The 18,857-nt window shown below is 42.2% G+C and overlaps 1 protein-coding gene across 1 annotated transcript in view; it reads right to left on the reverse strand.

Moving 5' to 3' along the window:
• EHHADH (enoyl-CoA hydratase and 3-hydroxyacyl CoA dehydrogenase) overlaps nt 1-18,857 on the reverse strand; it is a 38,895-nt gene that overhangs the window by 16,137 nt on the left and 3,901 nt on the right. The window contains exons 2-5 of the mRNA XM_060241980.1: nt 15,442-15,545; nt 11,940-12,115; nt 5,004-5,115; nt 3,670-3,774 (exon numbers count right to left, since the gene is read on the reverse strand). Of these exons, the coding sequence (XP_060097963.1) occupies nt 3,670-3,774; nt 5,004-5,115; nt 11,940-12,115; nt 15,442-15,545 (497 nt within the window). The remainder of the gene's footprint in view (nt 1-3,669; nt 3,775-5,003; nt 5,116-11,939; nt 12,116-15,441; nt 15,546-18,857) is intronic.

Genomic DNA, 18,857 nt, shown 5'->3' on the forward strand with positions numbered 1-18,857 from the left:
TTTTATAGGAGACTCCTGAAGGAGTGGAAAAGATACCTCCTGTGGTCTGCAAACCTATGAATAGGAGTTAATGATATTTGTAGGTATCTTACAGAAATGTGATTGACAGCCAGTTCTGCTCTTTTGGAAACTTCTCTCAGATGCATTGGTTAGTGGTATGGCTGGGCAGTAAAACACTCCTGGCTATGTAGGCAGAATGCAGAGATTGATCAACATCTAAGTACCTTTTTGTTTCATATTTTATTTCTTTTTGATTCATATCTTATTTCTTTTTCCTCCAACAAGAGCAAAAGGGCATGTGTTAGTTTTAGAATGCTGGGCTGTTATCTAATGGGTATCTAAGCCTCTGCCTCCCCTCTCCAAACCCAACATCTTTATCAGAGCCAGTTTGGTGTAGTGGTTAAGTGTGCGGACTCTTATCTGGGAGAACCGGGTTTGATTCCCCACTCCTCCACTTGCACCTGCTAGCATGGCCTTGGGTCAGCCATAGCTCTGGCAGAGGTTGTCCTTGAAAGGGCAGCTGCTGTGAGAGCCTTCTCCAGCCCCACCCACCTCACAGGGTGTCTGTTGTGGGGGAGGAAGGTAAAGGAGATTGTGAGCCGCTCTGAGACTCTTCGGAGTGGAGGGCGGGATATAAATCCAATATCTTCATCTTCTTCTTCATCACCAAACTACACTGTAGTTGTAGAATATCTCCAGTGAAGAACTGTTACAGAAACAAGGTGCAACTGGTCTTGAGTCTGTGTTACATTTAAAAGAGATCAACAGCTATTGATACAGACAGCATCCACTCTTTGTGGTGTAACAGAACAGCCCTCCATGACAACAGCTAACTAGTATTTCTTTCCCTATGCTAGAGCTGAATGCAATGTCATTTTTCAGGGTTTGGTGCCATCAGGTGGACAAGCAGCAAAGAAAAAAATGATATACAAATATTACACATCCAGTTCCTTACTCATAAAGTACATAACTGTGTGAGCTGCACATGGTTTGGGGGATTTGTTAAACTTAGAGGGAAATCAATGGGTCAGCTTGGAACCATCTTGTGTGAAGTGTGAATCTTCTGACCTAGAAAATGTATGACTTCAATGATAGTTTTTGAAGAATCAGTAATGAATTTATTGAAGAACAGGTTGTTTTATATATAGGATTTTTCAAAGTGTAGGATGATGGAATTCAACCTTTTAAAAATTAAGTACTTGAAGAAAAATTTTAATTAGCTATCAGCAGGGCTCCTTTTTGTAGAGAAAGCCCAGCAGGAACTGATTTGCATATTAGGCCACACCCCCTGATGCCAAGCCAGCCGGAATTGCATTCCTGTGCGTTCCTGTTCAAAAAAAAGCTCTGACTATGGGTATTGTGTTTTGTAATTACTCACTTCTTTAAACTAACAGTGTGACTGGACCACTCAGTTCAGTGAACATGATTTTTTTGCCAATTGTGTTTGTATCACAACTGGCAATAATGCTGCTTGGGTATCAAGTTTAGCTATGTGTTGGCAGTGACTCTGAATATATAAATTTTTATGAGGTTATTGAACCAAATAAAATAATGCTCAGCAATTCAGTGAAGCATGAGGAGTTCCTATGGGATCTGGCTAGTTCTTTTTACTTCCAAGTCACTGCACAATAAATGTCTAATTGTCAGCAGAGAAGTGAACAACTGTTTGGAAAATGCTTTTCACTGCAAGTGGCAGAGGAGGGCAGTTGGATTTATGTTTTAAACAATACGAAGAAATTCAGAACTACAAGACCAGCTCAGCAGCATAACCAGTGTTCCATGAAATCTCTTTCCTTGGAGGATTTCAAAGGAAAGCTTAAGGAAGCATCTGTTAGGGATGCACTTTATCAGACTAGTACAATGTGTGACATACCAAACTAAACATCAACCACAAGTCATGTCCTATGGGCCTGCCTGCCATGTGCTTGACAGAACGAAAAAAGTAACAAAAAGAGGAAGATTATGAAGCTCCTAGTGGGTCACCATATCCTATTAGTTCTAGAGTGGTATGGGCTTGACGTATAGAAGGCATCCTGACTCAGGACAGAATCCTGAACCTAGATGATGCAATGAATACCTTCCATCTCTGTGATAAACACGAAGAGTAAGGTTGCATTCAATCAATCAATCAATCAATCAATATTTATTACTGTCAAAGACCAGTACACCAATAAAGGAAGTCAACAAGACAACTCATAAATGTACAAACAAGCCCTTGAGAAAGCCCATCTATGTCTTGCGTAAGTTATATTCCACAGATAAAGGGCTGATGTATAATCTGGCCATGATTTTAATCTGGAATGATTTGCAGAGAGTAGCGCTTTATCATTTTGGAGTTCAAAATCACTCAATCTCTTCAGCACCACAGCTTTTGCTTCATTCAGGCCCCTATCAAAAGGTTGTATTAATGAGTAAAGAGGGCCTTTGCTCCACTACATCAAATCCTTATGTACAGGAAAAATATTTTAAGAATCATGTTTTTTTTGGTAACAGGCCTTAGCTGTGTTCAGATGCCTGTGTTCCATACTTTGTGAAAAGCCTTCCTGCTAAAGATTATGGATTCTTTTGCATTTTGAAGACTGTTTCTGGTGAAGGGTTTATGTTCTGGCCCTTTGCCTACAAGAGTTCTTTATACCACATTTCTTAGATTTGGCTGCCTGAAGAATTTAGCAGCATCACCTACAATCAACAAGCTGAGGATTCATATAGACTTTTGAGGTCCATTTTAATTTGGTTCTTGATGAAGATCCCATGGAAATGGGTCCAATGATCATCCCAAAAGCCATTATTGAGTCTGATCTTCATCACGTCATATAAACTCTCTATCATAGTTCTATCTGTTATTTGAATGTTTATCATATTAACCAGAACTTTTCTTACTGAGACAAGGCTGGTTCTCCACCCAAATTCCAGCTTTGGGCAGTATAACTATGAGGGCTCTGACATTCTTTTGGGACTCTGTGTACTCCCAACTGGTAGTAGTGCAGAAGGATACTCTGTGCCCACTATTGCCTCCTTGAATCACGTTACTGCTGACAGGGCTAAAGCCAAACCCCAAGGACACTGGCAGCATTGTTGGCTCACCCTGTTTCCTGCCAGCAGAGATAAAGGAAGCAGCAACATATATAGCCTGAGCCCTAGCTGCCTCCCAGATCCATGCCAGACCTTGCAAAACCTTAGCACTGCTGAGCTCAGCTTGTTCCCAGCTGGTGATGCTGTGGGAAGAGATGATGCAGTTTGGTATATGTGCATGGGGCAACAAAATACTTTGAACCAGCCCTGCACAGAGATGTTGCAACTTGGTAATGCAGTTTTTAATCTTTTATCAATCCTGTTCATCATGTCCTTGATTGTGTTTTGTAAAAACATTATTCTAATCTGATATCTCACTCAAATATTTATTGTTGTTAGTTATTTTCTCTGGCAGTTTTTCATCTTCTGAGTGACAGTAAGGTGGGCTGCATCTCAGTGCTCAGATTAAAGGAGCTAAATCTCCCTCTCCTACCTTTTGTAATAGCCTCCTTACCTACAGTTTTTAGGAAATTACAGGACAGAGTTGAATGGTAGATTTAAAGAAGGTCACATATATTTCCCCCCATAACTGCAGCACTACTTCAGTTCCTGCCTTCAGCTCCTCACCACTGCTCTAAGACAGTAAAGGATTCTTACCAGACACTCTTTCTGCTAAACGTATTGCTGCTTCAACTGTATTTTCTTCTACAATTTCATCGATTATTCCTAGTTTCATTGCTTCAGCAGCCCATATGTGCTTTCCTGTCATAAAGCAGTAAGACCATTTGAGTTCATTGTCCATTCATATCCCACCTGATAATCAACTGGCTCAAGAAAAGTTCTGTGGAATTTATTTTTCACTAAAAGATAACACTGATTATTGCATTGTTTAACATGTAATGTTAATGCTTATGCCTTGATTCAGCTCTGTTTCAGACTTCTGCAACCCAAATCCTATTGTACTGTTTATTGGATGCCCCATCCTGTAGATTGTATTGACTTACGCTGTGCAATCTGCCTTGAGTCTCAGACCGATTTCCCACTCACCTTACGCCACTCTCACGCTACTCTTCTCAGCAGGGATTCTGTCCGATTTCACACTATCTGCCCCAGGGTGGCAACTAGCATTGTCTTTTTCACGTGGCAAACAGAAACCTCTAAAAACCAGTTTCTGTTTGTCACATAAAAAAGGTGACACTACTTGCAGCCCTGGGGCAGATAGTATGAAATTGGAGGGAAGCCCTGCTGAGAAGAGAAATGTGAGACAGGCATACGGTGAGTGTGAAATTGGTTTCAGTGAGAAAGCCAGACTATAAATGAAATAAAAACACTAATGAGTAAACCATTCCTCAACCACATGCTGGAGTGCTAGGCTGAAGAGACAGGCAAAGTTCAAACATAAGTGCAGCGGGCCTAATAGGGCAGACTACTGTAAGGCCTCAAGGGCTTCAGGATTCCAGCAGCAAGTCCCAGGCACCTTGCATTCTGCAGCTTACACCGTAGTTTCCTGGAGGACAGAGCTATTGGCCGGCGCTACTTGTTGCTGTCTTGTTCCACCACCACTTTTTGATGGTCAGAGAGTGGTATTGCAGATGCCAACTCAGCTGAGACAGCCCTAATATAGTTTTAGCATCAGCAAAGGATGTAAATTGGATCGCAAGCAAAAGTGAAATATAAAGAAACTGTTCATTCCTATTCTTTTATATAGAAAAGGAGTTGCCTTATACTGAGATAGGCCAATGGTCCATTTGCCTAGAGTAATGCTAGCATAGTAGGTCTTTCTGTTCTGCTACATGAGATCTTAACTAGAAATGGCAAGAACTGAAGCTTGGTCCATGTACATATGCAAATTACTGAGCTATGATCCCTGTCTTATATACTGCTGCCCGTTAGGTTCAGAACCTTATGTCTATGTACACTTCCAAGTGAACTTCATAGCATTTTCATGTGTGACATTTGCATGTGCTCCATCATATCTCAAGGAGGTTTACCTGTTGTGATGATATCAAGTGCAGCTGGTACTCCAGTCAATCTGGGAAGCCGCTGAGTCCCACCAGCACCAGGAAGTAAGCCTACTGTCACCTCAGGCAAACCTACCCGTGCCTGCAGCAAAAATGGACAAGATATACAATCAACGACTTCTGGTCAAGCAACAGACAAGGCTCACCCCGTCCCTTCAATCCTTCTAGAAAGCTGTTCTTTGTGGGCCTATAATGGAAAATTATTCAATTGAGTTTTGGGGAAAGCTGAGTTTCAGGAATCAGAATGAAACATTGGACCTACCTTAAGGTTCTTTGTCTTCAGTAGGGGAGAAGTCATCCAGGAAGTGGTTAGGTCATACCTCTGCTCACTTGGATAGGGCTTTGCAGATTTATTTTATTGCATGATTCCTATTGGAGGGCCCTTGGTTGACCCTCTCCAATTATGTCCAAGCCCTGTTCTGTACAGACTTTGCTGTTGTATCTTCTTCTTGTTCTCTTCTGTTTCTTTTTTCATCTCTTTTTTCTTTTTCTTTCCTTTTTTTATTGGGCGGGATGTGGATGATTTCTCCTCCACTGAAGAGAAAGAACCTTCAGGTAGGTCCAATGCTTCTTTCTCCTTCAGTGGAAGGAAGTCATCCAGGAAGTGATTAGCTATACCCAAGCTTCTTCCTCAGGGCAGGATCCTCTGTCTTTTCCATTACATTTCTAACACCTTAGTCAATTCTGTAGTGCTTCACAAAGGTGGAAAACAAGGCCCAAGTAGCTACTCTGTATATTTCCTCCACTGTGACTCGTGTGGAGAATGCTGCCGTTGCTGCCCTTGTGGAATGCACGGTGATGCCACCTGGTTCTGGTAGGCCTTGTACTTCATCAGCCTTAATGATGAACTGCTTGAGCCAGTATGCCATGGTGGTCTTGGACGCCTTCTTCCCTTAATTTGGAGGCAATGGATAATGAAGGGGCTGTCCTGTTCAGGTATATGTGCAGGACTCTGAAGATATCAAGCTTGTGCCACCATTTTTCCCTTGTGTGCTTGGGTTTGGGGCAGAAGGAGGGTAGAGTGAATGGCTGGTTTCTGTGGAACAAGGAGTTGACTTTGGGAATGAACGATGGGTCTGTTCTTAGCATCACTGACCCTTTCCTAGATGAAAGTGCTGCCAGCTTGGAGACCCTCCGTGACAAGGTTATGGCCACAAGGAAGGCCACCTTCCATGACAGGAATCACAGGTCCACCAATTTTAATGGTTTGGACAGAGGCTCATTTAGGGCAGTAGTACCTTATGGAGGTTCCACATGGGGAACCTGTGTTGGACTGGTGGGGCCAACTACTAGTACCCTGTATGAATCTCTTCATATGCCTGTTTGTGGACAGGCCTTGAGCCTCCCAAGCAGGCTTGAATTGCCACCACCTGACGCTTGAGTGTGTTGGGCTGGAGTCCCTTTCTCTAGCCTTTGAATAAAAAGAGAATGTCCTTGCATGATGGTTGTCAGGGATCCAGGCCCCTGTCTGAGACCCATTTGGAAAATGTTGAGCATGTATGATTGTAGATCCATCTCATAGCTAACCTCCCAGACTGCATCATAATCTCCACTATATCCTTGGGAAAGCCTAATGTCTCTAGCTCTGACTTCTCAATTTCCACAGCCTCAGCTGCAACCATGCTGGAAGATAGGTCCCTGCTGCCATCTGAACTAGGCCAGAGAATCATGGTCTCCTTGGCCAGCCAGGGAGCACAAATATCAAAGATGCTCTGTCACTTCTGATCCTGCTGAGCATCCTGCCTATCAGGGCTGGTGGAGGGAAAGCATACAATAGGCCGTTCGGCCAAGGGTGTGTTAGTGTATCCACCCCCCCTCAGTCCCTGGCTTGTGGAATCTGTTGAGAAACCTGGTCACTTGTTGGTTTCTTGGACTGGACTTCCGAATTTATTGGAAATTAGCTTGACAACCTCTTTGTTCAGGGCCTATTTTCCTGGGTCCAGGTCCTTTCTGTTCAGCCAATCTGCCTGGTTGTTGAAGAGGCCTTTGAGAAGTACTGCCTTCAGGCTCACCACATTCCTTTCTGCCCAGTGCAGTAATGTTTGTGCCTCCCAGAAGAAAGTCTTTGACATGGTGTCCCCTTGCCGATTTATGTGCTCCTTGGTCATCATGTTGCTGGTGTGTATGAGGACGTGTTGGTTGCATAGCTTTTATCTGAAGGCCATCAAAGCTAATTGGGCTGCCCTCGGTTCTGACCAGTTGATGCTGTATGCTACCTCAATTGGGGAACATCTCTCTTGTACTACCTGGTGTTCACAGTGGGCCCCCCATCCTCTCTTGCTGGCATCCATCATTACAATTATCTGTTGAGGTTGCAGAAAGCAGGTTCCTTGGCTTAGGTTCTCTCAGCATGTCCATCAGGCCAGGTCCCATTTGACTTCATTTGGTAGGGTTTTATTGGCTTGTATCCTCACTGGGAAATGTCCCTCTGGAAGGGTAGAAGGGCCCTCTGTAAGGGCAAGGCATGGAACTGTTCCCACAAAATCATGTCTATGGCTGAGATCATCAGGCCCTGTATCACCATCAGGTGCATTAAATGTTGTTGGTTGGAATCTGATACCCAACATCAGTTTCCGTATCTTTTCCTGCTTCTCCTCTGGTAGGAAGACTGTTGCCTGGAACGTACACAGTCTGGCCCCTAGGTGCCCCAGGTCTCTTGTGGGCACCAGGTGACTCTTTTTCATTGATTAGGAACCCGTGTGCCTGTAGAAGGGCTGCCGCCCTCTGAATATTGCACTTGGCCATTTGGGGGGTCCTCTGCCCGAATCAAGACATTGTCTAAATAGGAATACGTGAGTATCCCCTCCACACACAGGGCTGGTACTGGTGTCACCATAACCTTGGTGAACACTCTGGGTGCTGATGAAAGGTCAAATCGTAATGCCTTGTATTGAAAGTCGTACCCCTGGAAATAGAAATGCAGGAATTGTCTGGAATCTGGGTGCACTGGGATTTGTAGGTAGGCCTCCTTGAGGTCCATGGATGACAGGAAGTCTCCTTGCTGCAGTGCTTGAGGGATATGACATAAAAATCCATCCAGAATTTCTTTTGCCTCACCCACTTGTTGAGGCCTCTCAGGTTCAACACCGGCCTCTAGTCCCCAGACTTCTTTGGAACCACAAACAGGGCCAAGTAGATGCCCTGAAAGCGCTGCTCTGCTGGGACCACTTCTATGGCACCTATGGCCTGTAGGTGTTGAATGGCATGTTTCAGATGATACAGTCTTGTCCCTCAACTTTGGACCTGGAGATGGTGTGAAGCTTCAAGGTCGTAAGGATGTGAGTTCTATTCTGCAGTTTTGTGTAATGATGGACTGCACCCACTGGTCTTCATGAAAGCCTGGAGTCGCCCTCCAATCAGGTAGTCATGTGGGTTGCTTCTTGTTGGAAGTGGTCTTGTCATTCCTGAAGGTTGTTGCTGCCCTTGCAATTGGTCTGCTTCCATATCTGAATGGTCTGAATCCTTTGTATTTCCTACTGTCTCATCCTCAACTCATTGCTCTGTAGCTACAAAAGGGCTGGGTAGATCTGGCCTTAGATTCTCAGTCTTTGTGGTATGAGGAGGATGGTATGGCCTTCTTTTTCTCCTTTGTCTCTACTAAGACCTTGCCTAGGTTTACTTCCCCAAACAGGAGCCTGCCTGAGAACTTATCCATAGACAGATTGCTTTTGGAACGGGTGTCCACCTTCCAGTGCTTGAGCCAAATGTTGCATCTTATTATGATGTTGCCACTTGGGACCCAGCACAGAACTGAATGTTATCCTGAGATGCATCAGCAATAAACTTGGTTGCCTTCTTCATTTTAAGGAGAGAGCTCTTCAGTTCCAGTGGGGAGGCATCTGCATTCTGCAGGAGATTGTCCACTCAGATCATGATGGCCCTTGCAATGTTTGAGAGCACAGCTGCTGAACGAAAAGCCAATGACATTGCCTCATGGGCCTTCTTAAGTGCCATCTTGTTCTTTCTGCCCATAGGGTCCTTCAAAGAATTCTCACTATCCTTGGGGTGTACAGCTCCAGAGTGCAAAGGGCAAAGAGAAGCCCAGGGCAAATAGAAGTGTTGAGCCAGATCCACTGGAGACAAGAGCACAGCCAATTGAAACAATTTACTCCTTTGGTGAGCTGCTTGAAGAAGGAAACTCTGAAAAGAGGACAGAAGCACAGTCCATTTGCAGCCACACCTGTTTTGGGAAGCAGTCATATCCATTTTCGACTTTGTGTAGCTCTGCAAACAAAGAGAGAACATTGTACAATTTTGTGTTAAAGGGAATTTTTGGAATACCACTGAATATTGTTTAGTATAAAAATTGTTTTGGTATTAGTAAAAACCCTCACAGTGTTCTATATTTATTTGCCTAGCTTCTGCAAGTGGCTGTACCATGTATCTTCAGATAAAACTTGAATTATTTTTCCTTTTGTCACCACTAAATTCCTTAATTGAAAATCCATCAACCTTTGCATAATCCGAAAAGGTATGCTTTAAATACATTTTTTTCCTAATGTCATACTCCTGCATGCCTTGATCCCTGAAGAGGGAATACAAAATCCAGTCCTGTGAGGAGGATAGCCTTGCTAAAAAGGGATGTTGTTGCTGGACTGCAAAGATAGCTGTGCTGCTATCTAGGATTTTGTTGTTGTTATTCAAATAGAGTTGGGTGAGGACACTAGCACTGGCTTTGTGTGACAAGAAGACCAGAAGGGATAAAGAAATAGTAAATAAGTGGATATGGGAAAAGTTCTGAGATTTGGGGATCAGGAGCTGCATTGCTATTCATTAGACTGTGTTTAAAAAACAGCACTGGATTAACATTTCATTGGTTTTGCTTTTCCAATATTTCAGAGAATAACAAACAACCCCCCCCCCCTTTTAAAGAACAGTTTGCAAAACGGCACAAGAGTGTGTGTTTGTTGCATGGAGGCAGTTGCTTCAGTCAATATTAAGGATGTCAAAGACTGCAATAAGTAGGTTCTTTTGACTGTTAAACAATCACAAGCATCATTTAAAAAATCACAAGAGTTTTGAATGCATTAAAGTGGTATATTTTCCAGATGAATACATATATTGAATACAGTTTGGGAAGAAATCTGATATCACCTACAATGGATTTACAACTACAAGGGACTGTTAATTTACTGAATAAAAAGTTGATTGTGTAGAAATCCCCAAATCACACAGACATGCACAAACTAAATGCAAACATATTGTGTAGGCAATACAGTAGTTGTGTAGGCAATACAGTAGTTTAAAGAGGTCATAATACTGCTAGTTATCTCAGATCAGGCCGTGAGGACTCTGGTTCTGCTATCATGAAATTAAAGAACAGGACAGGCTGCCTCTTCAAATCAAAAGTGAGTGGCAGATATATTGTCTAACTGAAAAAAAGCAAATGGGCTTGAGCCACTCTCATTGTAGAAAACAAGAGCCCAATACAAGCAACTGAGAAGTTGGCAGAAAGCACCTAAAAGAGTATGCTTAGATAGTATAATGTTAGATAAATGCTACTAAGGGCAGACTTGTAAAGCTTGGAGTGTATGATACAGCTAAGCTTTTTTAAAAATACCACTGGTCTCAACAGGACAGTTTATCATATGTTTGTCTCTCTCCCATTAAAATGAGTGGTATTTGAAAGTGCTTAATCTTGGCTGCTCTTACAGTAATTTAGCCTTAATTCTCATATCAGACATCAAGTGCTGCAGATAATTTTATCATATGAAAGAAAAACAGATATGCATTAAGTGCTAGGAAAAGACTATTTTATTACAAAAAGGCTCCTTACATTTAATTTTTAATGTTGAATCTACACATACATAAACTTAAAATCAGGCACTTCTTGCCTTTTTAAAATCTTCTTTTACCACTCCTAAAGTTTCATTTTCCTATCTGATATTGGAATAAAAAGTGGGGATATAATTCAGACATAATAGGAACCCATCATTTTGACACTACAAGAATTGGCCCAGTGTTCATATTTCTTCAACATGGCATCTGAACCATCCTTGAGTCAATGCTTTCTGGGAACTGTCTGTGATTTTTACAGACTAGTACCAAGGTTTTCTTAAGAAGGAGCAACAAGTAGGCCAGCAGAATGCATCAAAATATGGGCCATTCAAAGCATGTTCTGTATTTATCTGTGACAGATTCTCCCCTGGCTTCCTTAAGAAAAAATCTTCATGTGGGTATCCTATCTCCAGTATCACTCACAGAGATAACCAAATTGGGGAATGCCTTTCACTCAAAAACTTTGCTTAGAGTCTTCCTATAGCCAGTTCCAAAAAAGCCTAGGGTTAAAATCAATTTAGGTGCCACTTAAATAGTAAAAGTGATGTGCCTTTTGGTGAATGAGTACTTCAAGGACTGAAGTTTCATACAATTTAATCAGCATAATCTGTTTTTCCTCAGCACATGGTAACTTTTGTAATCATCATGCACAGGGAGTTTTTTGCAGCTGTACTGCCCCAAAAGTTAAGAGTGCAGAGATTTTTGTAGGTGGCATGCATTCAAATAAAAAATGACACAGGGATTCTGTTTCACTGAGTAGAAAAATCCACCTACACATATATCATTTTACCTGTTTCGTCTTATCATCTGAGGATGACACAACAATGTAATCTATATCATAATATGACAAAAAATGGTGTTGTGGATCAATTAGAGTATTTATTTGATGAAATGAAGAGCCAATTAACTATACCCTGCTCTCAAAATGGCTCCTGCTACCACCTAGGCCTCTTGAGGAATGCAAGTGGCAAAAGAAGTGCTTCCTTTCCATTTAAGTTGCTATAGCTTGGGACTACTTTCTGTACTTGTACTTCAATCAGGGTTATGTCTGTAAATGCCTTGCACTCTTGGTGTATCAGTTATTCTTCTGCTGGGCAGTCTACACTTAAAAGGGAAAAAAAAGATTACCTGTACATGGGCAATTCGGTAATGACAGCCCAATGCCACTTCCAAGCCTCCTCCCAATGCCAAACCTTCAATTGCAGCCACCATTGGTTTGTCACTCTTCTCTATTAAATCAACTACTGACCCCAGACTGGGTGTATTTCCCCAATCAGGGTTGGAAAACAGCTTGATGTCAGCACCTAAGAAAATTAAACATAGCCATGAGAATCTACCATTGCTCCAAATATCCAGGCATTTAAATCTTTCTGTAGGCTGGCAAATAATTCCCCACTCCTCCACATTCCCCACTCCTCCAAATGATGACCAACAACAGTCAGGATTTTTAGACTACAAATTGAGAAAGTAGTCAAGAAGAAGATGATGATATTGGATTTATACCCCGCCCTCCACTCAAAAGTCTCAGAGTGGCTCACAATCTCCTTTACCTTCCTCCCCCACAACAGACACCCTGTGAGGTGGGTGGGGCTGGAGAGGGCTCTCACAGCAGCTGCCCTTTCAAGGACAACCTCTGCTAGAGCTATGGCTGACCCAAGGCCATGCTAGCAGGTGCAAGTGGAGGAGTGGGGAATCAAACCCGGTTCTCCCAGATAAGAGTCCGCCCACTTAAACACTACACCAAACTGGCTCAAGTATGCAACTCAGATGCTCATTCTGTGCATAGAAATTGGCTCTTGGAAAAATTGATCCTATATGTTCTGTGTAGAACTTAGAGGGTGGAGTTGACATCTAATACAACCATTGCAATTAAGGTAATGGCAAACTAGAATGATGTTTATAATGCATAGAATTATGTTAAAAGTAAATTAGGTGGACATCACTAGGAAATACATGTCCTTTTGTTTTACCTAGTCTTGTAGCAAAAGCAATTAACAGGCAACTTTTATTACCTTTTATTGCTATCCAGACCAAATGGTCTTCCAATTTTTTACACTATTTTGCCATTTGACCCTAACTTTGTATCAGTTTACACTCTTAACCCACCAGCTAAATGTATTTCAGCCCCCTGTACCCCATCCCCTCATCTGAAGAAGTATGCATGCATACGAAAGCTTACATTCCGAATAAAACTTTGTTGGTCTTAAAGGTGCACCTGACTCCTACTTTATTCTACTGCTTCAGACCAACATGGCTGCCCATTTGGATCTGCCAGATTTAATGTTATAAATACTGATCAAATAAAATTTCTTAGTTGAATCCCATTTTGCAGACACCTCTGACTTTGAATATGACAGAAATTTAATGTTCCAAAAGCTGACCGTGACCAGACTCTGTTTAGCCTCCAGAGCAATTGGTTGGCCACTGGACAAAATCTTATACTGAACTAGATGGACTATTGGTCTATTCTAGCAAGAAATGCCTTCCACCCAAAGTTCACACCACTATTTCAACAATTTGGATTGTATTCAGTCTATATGCTAGAATGCAGCTGTAAGCTTGTAGCTGGCAGAAAGTAGTCATCAAGCCCTAATGGTCTTGGTTATGTTAATGACTTTGGCTGAACCAGGACAATGATTTACTACCCAACAATCTGATGGAAAAAACGATACCCAGGGATAGAGAAGAAAACAGCCAAATTGCCAGAATGTATCCTGTTCCCCATGAGACAGGAAGATCTGAATGATCCCAGCGGGAAACAGACTTTCCCAAGGAAGATTACATTTTCTGGACACAGAAGCATCTCTCTTATCTTCCAGCTTCTGACCAAGGAGGCTCAAATCATAAAGGACTAAACTTCTGCCTAGTAACTTCATGTTGTCCATGTTACAAGGGACAACAGGAAAAGTAACAACAATAAAATCTAAGGTAACGCTAAACTTTAAACTACTGCAACTATATAAACTTCATTTAGGATAAGGAGAGAAGGGAGCTGCATGTTTTTACCACTTCTTTGTACCCTTGCTCAGGCTGAATGCTTGAACAGAACATGCACATTCTTTTTATTAATTATTAAACTTCCTGATATTTTGAACACTCTAAGCCTGGTCTCTGGGAACACAACATATTTAGTCAGTCTTGTAGGAGCAAAGTGGGCAGGTGTGGCAGCTAGGCAGAGCCTTTAAATGGCAATGCAGAAACAGAATTCTAGATGCGCAACTCCGTTTAGCAGGAGACAATTTCAGAGTCAGTAGTGGCAGCAGGAGTTGCCCAGTTTGTTTTCGGCACCTCTATGGAACAAGGGAAAGGGGGGGTGGCAATGAGTTTAGACCTGGGATGGTCATAGGGTTTTCCAACCTGCCAAGGACCAAACCAAAGGAACAGGGATGGCTTGATAGTGTGTTATTTCACAGTTCTTATGACTCAAGTATGCGGTGGGAGAGTAAGAACTTTATAGGGGTTGAAAGGTGCAGTCTCAAGCCCATTATCATGATATGGTCTATTTAAGTAATTTCAGTAATTTTCATCTTTTCAGTGTATTGATGAGATTGTATGGATGGAATGGAATCATATATATGTACACTAGGCCTAAAGATATGTTTGGCCTCAAGTAAAATTGTTGTGTGAATATTACGGACCCATTATCTATGATACTGGTGTTGTCCTATGGGAAGTCATCTGTAGGTGGTTTGTAGGAGGGGTTGCAAGAAATTGATTTTTGGTCCCTTCCAAGTTTACTTATTGGCCTTTGAAAACTACTGAACTACATTAGCGCATGTGGAGAGTGAACTCCCCTTCTATATGTGTTGTGTTGAGTGCTGCAGAATGGTTTAATTGCTGTAATAAATCAAACAACTTGCTCCATAAACTATTTAGTGGCACTACAACAGATCTCAGATCCTCCCTAGAGTTCTTCAGTGGGATTTTGTACAAATCTATTCTTGATTCAATTGTCTTCATCATCCCTATCAATAAATTTAGAGGAAAAATTGCTAGGAAATTCAACACAAAACTGGAGAAATTAAAAGCCTCAGATAGAAGAATGAAGACACATTTCATCAGAAGAGCAGGACATTCCTGCATTTCCTTCCCATTGGAGCCTCAAGTGCCTTCCTCATGCTGCTCTGGGGGGAGAGAGCAGAAGACCCCGAGAAACAGCATGAGGGGGGAGGGGAGTCAGAGGTCTGCAGTGTGGGAAGGAATGAACAAAACTGCTTCCCACACTGGCTCCAGGGAATGCCTTTATTAAAGCAAAGCTCATATACATACTTCTACATAAATCACCTTTGACATTTAATTAGGTAGTAATATTGCCTTGACCTGGATAGTTCAGGCTAGCCTGATCTCATCAGATCTCAGAAGCTAAGCAGGACTGGCCTTGGCTAGTACTTGGATGCTGGACCTCCAAGGAATATCAGGGGCATAAGGCAGAGGCAGGCAATGGCAAACCACCTCTGAACATCATGCCAGCTATGACCTGACGGCACCCCCCGCCCAGTATTTTAAGCACATATTAGGCAATTGCTTCTGTAAAGCAACAGTATCAAAGTCTAGCTGCAAAACTTTATAATCTTTAATAGGAACAAGAAACAGGTGATATGTACACAAGCATGAATGTGGAGGCTCTTACCTGCACTGAATTTACCATTTGCACCACAAATCACAACAGCTTTCACAGTGGGATCAATATTTGCACGCTTCACTTCTTGCTGTAAAGCCAGTAGAGTTTTAACACTAAAAAAAAATTAAAAAATCAGAGAGTAACTTTAAAAACCATGGGAATAGTAGCTGAGGATATGCGTATGTCTATTACAAACCAATTAATAATAAAACAAATTTCCTAAGGAGTCTCAGAATGAGTATAAGCTCCAAGATCTATAGGGCATATTTCAGTGATGGCTCCACTGGTTTAACCTCTATCTCCATTGGAAAAAGCCTCCCCACATGGTGAAGGAAATCAGGCAGTTCAAGGATATAAACTTCAGCCAATCACGTCTGTAGTTTTCTGAAGCTTGACTTGTTGTGGAGTTAGAGAATATATGAATTGGATCCAAAGAACCATGATAAGGAAAACAGTGGGTAGTGCTATTTTGCAAGAGTTCGCACCAGAATGTACAACAGGTGGGTTTCATAGCAGTTCTTGGGCTTCCATGTTAACAAACTGATGTGAAAGCTGTTATGCAACCCCTTGCACAAACCTATATCTGGATTTAATTTTATTTCAATTTATATTTAATTTTTCAATTTATACCCCGCCCTATCCCACAAGAGGGGTCAGGGTGGCTTACAACATTAAAACAACATTAAAATGAATTTAGCTGTAATTTTATTTCACACCATTCTCTCCAAGTCTTAATGATCACATGATTTCGCCAGCTTATAAATGGTTGTAATTGCTTATTAAGGGACCAGAGGGCAAGTTAAAAAAAATTTAATGAAATAAATAAATTAACAATTGCTCTGCTATATTCCTGGATCATCATTTCTTTCCTGCCCTTCAAATGCTTTCCCTGTGCCTCCACTTCTTCCATCCAGAATTCCCAAAAATCTTTATAATTTTCCAACAATCTTGATAATTCCGTTGCAACTATTAATAAACTTCTGCTAGGCTTGTTTGTCCAAGCTGCTTCATCAGTGACAACGTTTGAGTGGTCTACACTGTATTTTTGATGTGCTGCTTCCTCAGCAGTTTTTCCTCTACTAATTTATTTAAATCAATTTTCTAAAATAAACACATGGCATTGCTAAGAACACAATGGTGCATGTTCTACAGATAAAGTGAACTACCTCTAGAGGGAGCTAGAACAGCAGCAAACATTTAAAAATAAATGTAGCTCTAAGAAACCTACAAACCTAGTATCTCCTCTGAAAGATAAGAAAGCTGATGCATCTTTCTTAGCTTCCTCACTTTCTTTGCCAATCCCATCAACATTACTTTCATTAATTATGATTGCTTCAGAAACTAAGGATGCAGCAGACAGCTTGTCCATTATCAGCAGCTTGAAGGTTGCCTGATTCACATCAAGAGATAAAATATATAAATATATAATATATAAAAATCAAGAGATAGAATGGTTTTAGACTTCTCTTTGTGGCTCCTTCTAGATATATCCACAGCCTTCTATAAGGTGGATCTTGCCACTGAGATATAAGGAATGTGCTTTGGACTGGTTTAAATTATTCCTTGTGGACTGGTTGGAAATAGTTGCTATTGGAGACAAGTTGTTATCAGTGTGGGACTTCAGTTCAGTGTGGGACTTCAGTCAGTTCAGCTACCTGGGGTGCATCATCTCCTCAGATGCCAAGATCGACAAGGAGATTGACAACAGACTGGCAAAGGCAAATCGTGCATTTGGCCGACTGCACAAGAGTGTGGAGCAACAAGCATCTGAAAAAAGGCACAAAGATCAATGTTTACAAAGCGGTTGTGATGACAACCCTCATCTACGGCTCCGAATCGTGGGTTTTATACCGTCATCACCTGCGACTCCTTGAGCGCTTTCATCAGCGCTGCCTTCGCACCATCCTCAACATCCACTGGAGTGACTTTGTGACCAACACTGAAGTCCTCAAGAGGGCGGCGGTTACAAGCATTGAAGCACTGCTGTTGAAGACGCAGCTGCGCTGGGCAGGGCATATTTCTAGGTTGGAAAACCACTGCCTTCCCAAGATTGCTCTGTATGGCGAACTTTCCACCGGCCATCGAAATAGAGGGGCACTAAAGAAGAGGTACAAGGACTCCTTGAAGAAATCCCTTGGCACCTGTCGCATCAACCATCACCAGTGGTCTGACCTAGCCTCAGATCGCAAAGCATAGAGGCACACCATCCACCATGCTGTCTCTTCCTTTGAGAACGCACGCATAGCTGGTCTTGAGGACAAAAGGAGATTGAGGAAGAATCGCACTGCTACAGCATCAACCCCAAATCAGACTTTTCCCTGCAGCCACTGTGGCCGGATCTGCCTGTCCCGCATTGGTCTTGTCAGCCACCAGCGAGCCTGCAGCTGACGTGGACTACTGCACCCTTCTTAAATCTTCGTTCGCGAAGTCAAGCTGAGAGGGACTTCAGTGAGGTTTCACAGGATGCAGTCCTATTCCTGTTACTATTCAAACTCTACATAAAGCCCTTAGGAGAAATCATTCATAGCTTTGGGATTTGATGTCATTAATATGCACATGGCACGCAGCTCTATATCCCTGTATTCAAAAATCCCCTGGTGATACTGTCTAGACTAGAGCCACTGCCTTACTGCTGTAGTGAAATGGCTGGGAGAGAACAAACTGAAACTGAATCCTGATAAGATGGAAATAATGCTAGCTGGGAATGCTGAGGCCTTGAAGGAAATCATACTTCCCACATTTCATGAAGCTTAGATGGCCTTTACTGACTTGGTAAAGAGCCTAGGGCAGGGGTGGCCAAACTGAGGCTCTTGCACACATATTGTGTGGCTCTCAAAGCCCCTACTGCCCTGTTGGCTAGCTTGGAAAAAGCATTTCTCTCTATAAATCACTCCTCCAAGCCAAGCCAGCAGCTAGGAAAATGCATTTAAAGTTGGAAGTTGCTTTTTTCCACCTCTCCCTCCCCCATCTATTTGCCTTCCTTCCATCCATCTTGTGGCTCTCAACATCTGACATTTATTCTATGTAGCTCTTGTGTTAAGCAAGTTTGGCCACCTCGGCCTAGGGGTTATACTGGATCTAGCATTATTGCTGTAGAAGCAAGTTAATGCAGTACCAAAAAATTGCTTCCATCTAACTTTATCAACCCTGGAAGATGGCCCCCTACCTCCACTCAGCAAATCTTGCCTCCTGGATCCATGCCACAGTAACATCAAGACTACACTATTATGATGCTCTCTACGTAGTTGAGTCCTTCAGGTCAACTCCAGTTTGTACAGAATGCCACAGCTCAGTTATTATCAGGAGCTAGATGGAACATGTTCTAACCTGGATGGTCCAACCTAGCCTAGCCTTGTCAGATCCCAAAAGCTAAACATTTGAATGGGAGACCACCAAGAAAGTCCAGGGTTGCTACACAGAGGCAG

The sequence above is a fragment of the Heteronotia binoei genome, chromosome 6, assembly GCF_032191835.1.
Source record: "Heteronotia binoei isolate CCM8104 ecotype False Entrance Well chromosome 6, APGP_CSIRO_Hbin_v1, whole genome shotgun sequence".
NCBI classification, from domain to species: domain Eukaryota; kingdom Metazoa; phylum Chordata; class Lepidosauria; order Squamata; family Gekkonidae; genus Heteronotia; species Heteronotia binoei.